Raw genomic sequence first — 10,663 nt, 5'->3', positions numbered from 1 at the left:
ACCTCTGGACGATTCCAAAGGGCAAAAGCAACGGTTTAAACACGACAAACAGTGACAATGTAATCACGACACGATTCAACATAGCCATGGTACAATATTTCTCTCACAACAAAACATCATCAGCCGGCTTATCAGCCGCAAAAACCATCAGCCGAACAGCTGTCAAATTGTTTGGCAGTCTCTGACTGTCAAGAAATGGCACACGATACAGGTTTCAGAAGAGCTCATGCCCAAATAAATAATACAATACACGTACAGAAGCGAATGCGGCGGTCTAGCAGACATGCCTTGGGGCACCAATGACTTAAATTGATAACTTAAATCCCCATCAAGTGATGATGGCAACAATGCAAGGGGGAAAAGGGGGATGGGGTTACACATACATGATCAGATGACAACTACTACAAGTGGAAGGACCCAGATGCCATGCCGCTACAAAACTGACTCAGGAGGAGCTCTGGCGACCAAAGCCGCTAGCCTTGGTCCCACTTCTCATGTTCTGCCTGGCTGCACCTGAAGACCAACTTGCTGAGAGCTGTGAAAAGGTCGGGTTAGAGCATCAAACCTCTGAGGCCGGCCAGATGTCATGCCTGCAGAAACCACCTGCCTTGGCCTTCCCCTGCGCTTTACCAATGTCGGTCACGACTTCACCACCAAGTTTCTCGTTCATTCAGTATCCAAATGTTCACCTCATGTCGTACCATGTGGGCAAGGAGCACAGTGAGTTGTAAATTTGCTCAGCCTTGGGCCGCTTGGATGCATGTCCTCTGGTACACTGGTAGAAGAGATCTATCAGATGTCTCAGTTTATCTGCATGAGCATCAGATGTGATCCCTAAATTTAGCCTCGTAGCTGGCTCATCCAATGTCCAGAATGCTGCTAATTCCTGAGTTAGCCTTGGCCTCTGTTTCTTCCTCTGAAGAGACGGGATTAGGAAGATGGTTATACATTCATATGTAAACACTAGAGCAACTACAAAAACAGTAAATTTGCTTCTGGTATGACAGGGTCTTACCAGTATCAGATCATATATTTCTGAGTCAGGAAGTCCCTGGTAAGGCATCCGAAGCGTAAGCATCTCCAATAGAAAACATCCAAATGACCAGATATCTACTTCCTGCATCCAAGAAACATCTAATCAGCCAACCGAACCTCCTCTTGGGATTTGGTTGGGACAGGGTAGATCTGTAGTAACTAAATAGTTTTGTACAATGTACACAGTTCTTCAGTTCAAATGGATCTCAATTCTAAAATTGAAGTGGATTTGCAATGTGAATCCAACAGACATGCATTCACACAGGTTGCATGATAGTTACAGTGGTCAGAGTAATGCTTTTTTAAGGTCAGAGTAATGTTTGAAGTACAAATGTCTCCAAAAGATCAGGGCTAAATTTGTTACTGCAAGATGATTGATTCCCAGATCAGAACACAATTTCAAATAGAAGCCACATTCAAAACATTGGTGTATATATATACTTAATGAAACCTTATAATATTTCACAGTGCAGGTTGCTGAGAACAAAATAACCACCAAACTCACCAACAAGCATGCACAATAACTCAACAAATATAATGAATAAACAACAAAACCATAATTATCTAACAAATTCTTACCAGCCCATAGTGGTGTTTTTCATGCATGGCCTTAACAATCTCTGGAGCCATCCAACAAGGTGTTCCAACACAAACATTGGGTGGGTGTGTACCAAGGTGAGATATACAGCATTTATGGGATAAAGAATGCAAAGGAACGGATCTGTCAAAATCAGAGAGTTTGACAATGGGTGCACCAGCATTCCTCTTGGAATCCAGATCAATCAAAACATTCTCACTTTTTATGTCCCTGTGAATAACTAGCGTCTTGTGCATCTCCAACAATGCACAAGCAACTTCCCGAGCAATGTAAACTGCCAGATCAATGGGGACACACTTCTTGCCCTCCTTCAGTAGCTTTGTCAAATATCCCTGACGAGATATTAACAGGTTCAGTACCAAAAATGAACATCTGAATTAATGTTGAAACAATACAGGAGAAAGTCATAAATATGATAAATGATTTTTACCTTAAGAGAACCTCCATTTACATATTCCATTAAAATTATAGACTGCAATATCCTATATTCTTTATCACCTTCGACTTGAACCCATTTAGATGAAAGTTGGTGTCCATATATGTCCACTATGGATCTGTGCTTCCTTAATGCACCCAGCATTCTTACTTCTCCCAGAAGCTTGTATTCAAAAAGTTTAACTTCATCATTTGAGGCACTGCGAGTATCCAGATATCGTATCTGCAATTGCAACAAAGTCAAACACATTACACCCAAAAATACCACACAGAAGGCACAAAGAATAAAAGGTAAAAGAACAAAAACCTTTGCAGCAGCATCAACAGCACCAATTTTACAGTGATAGACAGAACTAGAAGCTGTAACTTCAATTTCTTTGCATGATGAGACAGATGGGAAGGAACACCGAGGAGTATAGCCCTCATCATCGAGTGCAATTTGAAGTCGACTGAGCGGTACATACCTGAAACAGCACGGAGATAATTGGCTAATCAAACATAAGATGATAATCTTGGATTCAGAAAAAGAAACTGTATGTAGCATGTAATACTTGTGTCAGCGCCTCCCTGAAACAGCAAGACTAATGCGCATGCAACACTAGATCAGCAGACAAGATCCCCTACCATCAGGTGAACAAAATAATAAAGGATTAAAAGAGTATCTACCTGTCGGTGTTTTGGAACCGGGGGTCCCTCAACCAACGAGTGAATTTGTGCTGCGTGCCCCTAATCCCGGATGGTGATGCAAAGAGACACAGGGTTTATACTGGTTCAGGCAATCGAGGCCCTACGTCCAGTCTGAGAGATCGATCTTATGTTCCTTGCACCGGAGTGCTCGTAGTAGGGGATTACAAACTAGGTGAGAGAGGGAGCTAGCCCCAGGTCTCGGCGAGGGTGGTGCGGGCTGCTTGAGGCGTTGTTCTCAAGCAGCGTAGAAGTGTGTCGTTCTATCGGTGTGTTCGTCTCCCCCCTCCTCCTTCCCTACGAGGCCCAAGTCCTCTCCTTTTATAGTTGAAGGGAGGACGAAGGTAGTACATGTATCACTATGCGACGTCGTGCCAATAGAAGTGGCACGTCCGAACCCTGTGGCCCGTTCCGGTGGCGGCGTGGCCGTAGGAGCGATCCGTCCTTGGAATACTGGAGCGACGTGGTTGTCCCATCAGGTCCTGTGCGTCGTGGGAGCCCCGGGAATGTCTCGGAGCAGACGTGACGGCGAACGTGCAAGCCCTGGTGGACAGACTGTGCGCGAGGCCGAGGCCTGGTTGGTGCCGAGGCTTGTACTGCGGTGGGGGTCTCGGCAGGCACGAACCCCGAGATTGCCGAGGCCCCGGTGTACAGTGCCGAGGCCTTGAGCGGGCGGCGGGTCGCGGGTGCAGCGTTAGGACACAGTGGCTGGTAACCCCCGTCACGCTCTGTCCCAGGTGTTGATCGTGGACACAGTGCCGGGACACAGTTGCCGGTAACCCCCGCCGTGCCCTGTCCCAGCCGGTACGGCGCTGATGCGACTTCGGGTCGCATCGGCCATTCTGTGACGTTGAGCCGCTGTCCGGCGGAGATTGCGGGAGTGGTTGAAAGTATTAATGAGACGTGACGCGCTGTCGGGAGGGTCGACCGAGGCGGGGGGCGACGGACCACGGACAAGCCGGCCCCGAGCGACACAGAGAATGAGGCCTCGCGTGAGACGGAGGTCAGGCCCCTCGCCGAGGCCTCGCGCGAGAGGCCTCGCGTGATACGGAGAACGCGCTTCCCGCCGAGGCCTTCCGTGGAGAGCCTCGGGCGGGGCGGAGACGGCGTTTCTTGCCGAGGCCTTCCCTGGGGAGCCTCGCGCGGAGCGGAGTTGGCGTCAGGATGCCGAGACCTCCTGCTCTATAAATGGGGGCGGCGTGTCCGAGCCCTGTAGCCGGCCACTGTTGTGGTATGGTCGATGGAGTGGCCTCGTCCTTGTCGTGCAGAGGTGACGCGCCGGTCATACTTGATCTTGTGCGTCGTGGGGCTCCAGTACAGCTTGATGCAGGATATGGCGGGTGACGTGCTGGTCATCGTGCGCTGACGTCGTAGGGAGCTGTGGCTCTGCAGATGGCGAGGCCGAGCCATCGTGGGGGGTTCGGCGGACATGGATCCTCAGGCTGCCGAGCCCCTGAAGCATACTGCCGAGGCCTTGGGGGGAATTATTGATCCTGGGTGCTGATTCCGAGGCCACAGTATCTCAGACGTGGCTCCCCACGCTGCGTTGTTCTCGGAGCAGGAGTTGGCAGCACAGTGAGGTATGGGCGTCAACCATGTGCTTTAGTGGTTAGCACAGTGGCGGGTAACCTCTGCCCAGTCCTGCCTCCTGTCCCGTCGGCCATTCTGCTGTACTGTGCCGAGCATGCGGCCGATGTCAGGGGCAGCAGTTGGCTGAGTTAATGTGACACGACGTTTTGTCAGAGGGGCGGGTGAAGGAAGAGGCAGCGGAGTGCTGCCGAGCCCGCCTCGCGCGAGACGGAGAGTCGGCGGCCCGGCCGAGGCCCTTGGTGGGGGGTCGCTCGAGGCCAGCGGTGAGGGGGCCTCGGGCGAGTCGGAGAATCGGCCGAGGCCAGCGGTGTTTAGCTGGTTTTGACTTTTACGAAGTCTAAGCAGCCGTTTTTTGGTTCTTGCTTAGGGTACCCCTTCTCACTGTATCCGACACTACCAGCAATAACTAAATCAAGAATTGAAAATATAAAAATGGGCTCAGTCCCTGCCACAAAGTGACGATATTTTCTTAGCTGCAATAAATTTTCTAAATGAAAATTGTACAGGCAGATGAACAGCTGCACAGGAGAAACTTGGTGGTAGCATCATGGACCATCTCATAAATAGAATGTGACAAAAGGTAGTGAATACAATACAATGTTTTACAGTACTGTTCTTTTCAGAATATGATATAAACAGAACCTAAAAACTGGAAATTAGCAGTTTTAGAAATGTGTGATGTGGCATTTTGTAGGTCCTTCTTTATGCCAGACACAATATTAGCATACGCCGAAGCAGTGCTAACGCAATATTGACCATGATAGGGGCAAGCATGGTGCAGTTCTTATTGCAGGTGCTCTCCATGTAAATACAACAGGTAAAAAGAATGGAACACAAGGGAAGCTACAATGATTTCTGCTTACAAAGAGTATAGGAATACAACATCACAAGCTGCTCACCTGCAAAAGTACTCTGGATCTGTCTCTTCCTTTATGTTGGTGGGGTAACAAGCATCAACAATCATCCTTACCCAGCCATTCCCTTTTCTAACAGGAACAACGTTCCAAGCATGAGGTGTATAGTCAAGATGGCCCCTCACAAGCTCACAAGGAATTGGAGGGTCCGCCCGGTCGCACAAATACTGCAAAGCATATGGTTACAGTGTTCAAACTTCAAAGTGCAAATACAGAATGTCAAAGTACAAATACAGAACAGAAGCTGGTACAGGGAACAGGGTTACTACCTTCATTAGGACAGCTCGGTGCCTACAAACACCAAATTGCAGTGAACCTATAGGTACAATACCCGAATTTCTTCTTTCCTTGATGAGATGTATTGATCTATTACACAGACCAGTAAAATCAAAGTGCCCAGAAAGAGTATTGGTCTGCTTAGAAGCTTCATTATTGTCGCCTAAGTTCCCAGCAGAACAAGTACAAACAAAAGGCTGCTCCTTCCTCAAGCTAACAATAGCTCTCCGTGTTCTCCCAAGAGAAGCGCTTCGGTCACAACCACCAAAGCAGTCAGAAACAAACAAAGCGAGCACTGATGCCCTCATCAAATCATGGCCTGCATCTTCCTCCATTTCAAAAGAGCTTGGCCTTGTCAAACTAGATAGCAGCAATTGTGCTGAAGAGGCAATTGTATCCAATTCTTCATCTTGTTCTCTAAGAAAAACAAAAGAATATTAGAACATACAGCATGGAAAAAGAATGTGGACGGCCCCATATGGATAGGAACGGGCACTAACCTGTCCAAGAGAATAACCTCCCGTGCATACAGCCCAAGACTCCTTTCATACTCCTCTAATGACATGAAGGGCATATCTCTGCCTGCGTCATAAAAACCATCTGGTAGATGGTCATCTATGCTGCAAAATGATTCCACACTGTATTTATATGAAAGTTTCGAGCGTTCATCAATTGGTCGAGGGCATTTGCTTGGTTTAGGATTGCTGTCCATATCAGGGTGCCTTTTAGATTTTAAAGCACACTTGGATGTCACTGAAGGATTGTCACGAGCAATCTCACCAACATCATGGGCAGATGAAGCAGTATCATCTAGTTCATTTTCAACGCTGCAGATCCTGCCTCTGCTGAAACAAGCAGGCTCCCCACTGATACAAGAATTGTCATCATCGTAACCTCTCATATTGAATCCAGGTTTCTCCTCATCATAGTGATCCTGTACCATCATGCCACTATCCTTTGTAAGCCCATCCAAATCATCATCGACTATTGAAGATACATCTTCAGATATAGAACTCGTTTCTTTCAACGAGTCCTGTACTGAGGTTTCTTCGTCAATTGTTCTGATGCCTAGCTTGTTTTCCATATCTTGCAAACTAGAAGGGCAATCATCTTCAGCCATGGTCACAGCCATTTCATCTATGTATTTTTCATTGAGCTTGCTCCTGCTCGACTCCAAACGCTCCTGGCGAGCTCGTTGTTGCAGGCAATCCCGTCTCCTCCAGCCCTTCTTCATTTTCTGTGGGGCATGGTGTTTCAAATTTGGGGAAGCTTCTGGTTGTAAGCATAAAAGGGCAGTGTCGCAAGCACGACTTGAAGTACTAGATTCTGCTAAACTACTCATGTCTGCTACACCTGTGTACTTCAGCTTGCAACCCTTCAAAGCATTTTCAACGTTTCCCCTCATATCACAGCATATCCATGAAGGAATTACATAGGAATGGGAGAGCCTATTAAACTTGAAACAGAAAACAAAATGTCAATGTATGATATTTATAAATTTATAAACCCAGCATCCACGATATAAAATAAATAGCACCAATTGAGTAATAAGTATATAACATCGTTAGCACAAAACAAGTGACCCCTCCTGCCCCCCCCATAAAATCAACACATGCTTTATTTTTGGGCTAAATACCTCCTCTAACATATCTGTCCTTAAATTTTCAACACATTTAAATGGATACATATTGTTATATTGAACCACATGAAACAAATATAGCAGAAACACTAGTATAGACAGTGGAATAGATGTTAGAACAATTCGAATATAGCAAATAAAGAAGAAACATGTAATTTTACTCATGAGAAGAGGCATAATAGATAGAGAAAATACCTGAAGGTTTAAATACTGCAGCGTAAGCATAGAAATAAGTTTAACCGAACCAAGAGAAGTCAATCTGTTGTTTGATAAGTCAATGCTTTCAAGACATCTCAATGAGGAGATTCCTGAGGGTACATCCACCAACTTATTATTGGTCACTTTGAGGAACTTCAGCGCACTCAACTCAATTATACAGTTAGGCAAGTTCTTCAGTTTGTTGAAAGAGAGGTCAAGCTCTTGGAGCTTCCTGAGGGAACCAATCTCAGGAGGGAGGTACCTGTACATTGTGAGTTTGTGACAAGGATAACAATCAGTCAAAACTCAAAAGAGTAGCTCATACAACAAGGCAATTCAGTTAACTACTCCAATCATTAAAGCAGCACACCTCTGACACAATCACAGTCCCCAAAGATCAGCTATGTCCACTGATTTGTAACCTACTAAAACTTTAATGCAGTGGAAGTAATTTCAAATTGAATCTACCTATAAAATTTTCATGTATCCATTCTAAATTTCATAAATGACCAAAGTTTGACTGAAGATATCACAAAATGGCACTATAGAAAGAAAAAAAGGGGAAAACCTTAACAAAACTTGGTTCCAACAAAAAAAAAGTATGAGAAAAGCTACATGTAAGTATAATGCGTCACAGAATCAAAAGTTTAGTAAAAGCAATTCTACCATTGTGTTCATATCACATAGCACTGGTGCTCATTTAGTAAAGGTGCTGCCTAAATGGCCTAAATCATCAATGTGTTCATAAAACATATCACTGGCATTCAATTAGTAAGGTTGCGTTTGTTTTGGGATGAGGTGGGACAGAACGGTGTCACCCCAGTTTTCTGGGATGGGATGATCTCATCTCCATGTTTGGTTGTGGGGAAGGATTCAACCATGTTTTGTGTTTGGTATGAGGGACGAAAAAGGATAGGGTGGATGGCCGTTTTGCATCTGTTCGCAACTGTCAAGGTGGACCCACGTGTGATACTCATTTTCCCCTTTCTTCCTCCTTTCCTCTCCCAAAACAGAGCACATTCATATATATATAAAAGAACAGAGCAAATCCATGGCCGGATCAGCATATGTGCCCACCGCTGCCTGCCCTGCTTGGTGAGGCAGCTCCGCCTGGCCCAGCTGCCCTCCCTCACCAGCGCGGAGGCGTGGCTACCACAGAGGCTACCCTCCCTCGCAACTGCGGCTTCGCCCGCTGCGTCTGTCCCTGCGCTGTTGTCACAGCGGTGGGGACGTGTGGTGGCGTGCGTGCGTGCGCACGTGTGGAGGGGAGCATGGGGGTGGCGCACGGCTGGCCCGCCGATGGCATGCATGGAGGAAGAACGGCGCGAAGCAGGAGGAAGAAAGGATGCAGTAACGGAGGAGAACAGTGTCGACAGGGAACGGGTTGGTACCTCTGTTTTTGAGTGATGACAGTTGAGGAGAATAGTCTCTCCTGGGGATGGCTCCATTCTATTTCTATCTGTCCCTGCCCTGCCCCCGCCCCCCAAAAAAAAGAACACCAAACACACCCTGGCTAAAAGTTGTACCCAACTGGTCTGAAACATCAGCACATCAGTATTTACACTCCAGAAACTAAGAGAACCTATGTCCACATCCCACAGATGGATCCAATCCATGGAGCCATTTGATGACCCTAACAGTGATTCCGCAATTTAAAGGTTGCACACCGAACATGGCTGCCATTATATTTTCAGCAATAAGGAAAGTTATGGTTATTCTACAGAAAGCAACGTAATTAAACTCCAACACAAAGCCAATGGGTGCACCACCACCACTGAAGCAATGAAGCACAATAAATAATGCACATGCATTCTAGTGTATTTGAAATACGAATAGCAGCTATCCACAATTCAGTAATTTTGTACTGTGATGAATTGAACAGTAAACAAATGGAATTAAAATCATGACAGAAGCAAAGTAAAAAAAAACATATGCACGACAACATTCGGTCAACCTACAAGAAATCACGGTTATCAGAAGCTACCTAGCACAGAGAAATTCAGTCTAACCAACAGGCATTACTAATCATGGTTACCCATCCAAGCTTAGTCACGCACACCATTTCCCCTACCGTCATGCTACTGAACTGAATTGATCAATTGAATTGAATAATTAGTAGGAAATAACAGCTGAGAACACAATAAAGCAACCACATTTAAGCTTGAAAACGCAAAAAAAAAGGGGGGGGGGGGGGGGGGGGGGGGGGGGGGGGGGGGGCAGGGGCAGGCGGGCAAGCACAGGGAATTGAATTTGTAGTTTTGCACATACCTTATTGAGAAGTGGCAAATGGTGAGCTTCGTGAGGCACTTGAGCCCGGCAACCTCCGCCAGTATGGAGCACGAGGACGGCCTGGGCGGCACCATTGAGAGCTCGAGCTCCTTGAGAGCCTGCATCCGACGGAGCGGCGCCCCTGAGACCCTGGGCGCGGACACCTTGACCTGGAGGCTCTCGAGCCCGTCCAGCTCGCCCCCGGCATCCGCGGGCAGCACCTCCACATCGTTGCCGAAGAACTTGAGCGACCTGAGGGCGCCGGCTCCGCCACCGATGGAGCGCGGGACGAGGTTGAACGTGTTGCGGTAGATGTATATCTCGCGGCCGCCGCCGGCGGGGGGCGTGGGGAGGGTCGCGAGGTCCCAGACGTTGCCTGCGACGTCGGAGGCGTCGGATCTGCGGGCCGGGAGGTCTTCTGCGTCAGGGACGGAGAAGCCTGGGGCCATGGGGCGCCGCCGGACGGCGGCGCGGCGGCGAGGTTTTGGGCGGCGGAGCCTAGGGTTTCGTACGGGCGAGAGAAAGGGAGGAACGAGCAGGAGAGAGAAAGACAACGGAGGTGGGAATAAAAAGTTTTTGTTTGTAAAAGAAAAAAAAAAGGAGAGGAGCGCGTGGTGGGACGCGCCGACGCGGAGCCCGAGAAGGGGAAGACGAACCACGAACAAGCCAGCTTACGGGGTGTCTGGATGCCGTGATTAAAATTTTGTAGGTACGTCTGAAGAACGTTGAAAAAATAAATTATATAATCTGTTAGTATTTTACAAGATAATTTTTTTAGTCTAATTAATTTATTATTAGTACATATTTACTGTAGCAAAACATTATCAAATCATGAACTAATTAGGCTTAAAAGATTCGTCTCGTAAATTAGTAGTAAACTATATAATTAGTTTCGTAATTAGTCTATATTTAATACTCCATACACGTGTCCAAATATTCGATGAAACAGCGACAAAAATTTAGGAGAGGCAACCAAACACCCTGTCGGATACCCTCGGATACCATAAAAAGGGGTACCCTAAGCAA

General features: G+C 47.0%; 1 protein-coding gene across 1 annotated transcript; it reads right to left on the bottom strand.

Annotated features, from left to right (window-relative positions):
* Window positions 1-65: 65 nt before the first annotated feature.
* LOC136518732 (uncharacterized) lies at window positions 66-10,175 on the bottom strand. Its single transcript, XM_066512426.1, has 10 exons — window positions 9,638-10,175; window positions 7,367-7,631; window positions 6,033-6,988; window positions 5,526-5,949; window positions 5,242-5,423; window positions 2,376-2,532; window positions 2,064-2,291; window positions 1,615-1,965; window positions 1,016-1,117; window positions 66-916 (listed from the first exon to the last, which is right to left on the bottom strand). Exons 1-10 carry the CDS (start codon window positions 10,084-10,086, stop codon window positions 686-688), a joined length of 3,345 nt encoding a protein of 1,114 aa, XP_066368523.1. The 5' UTR covers window positions 10,087-10,175; the 3' UTR covers window positions 66-685.
* Window positions 10,176-10,663: the final 488 nt, after the last annotated feature.

Source organism: Miscanthus floridulus, chromosome 2 (assembly GCF_019320115.1).
Source record: "Miscanthus floridulus cultivar M001 chromosome 2, ASM1932011v1, whole genome shotgun sequence".
Taxonomy (NCBI): Eukaryota; Viridiplantae; Streptophyta; class Magnoliopsida; order Poales; family Poaceae; genus Miscanthus; species Miscanthus floridulus.
This window is presented reverse-complemented; position numbering and strand designations above follow the sequence as displayed.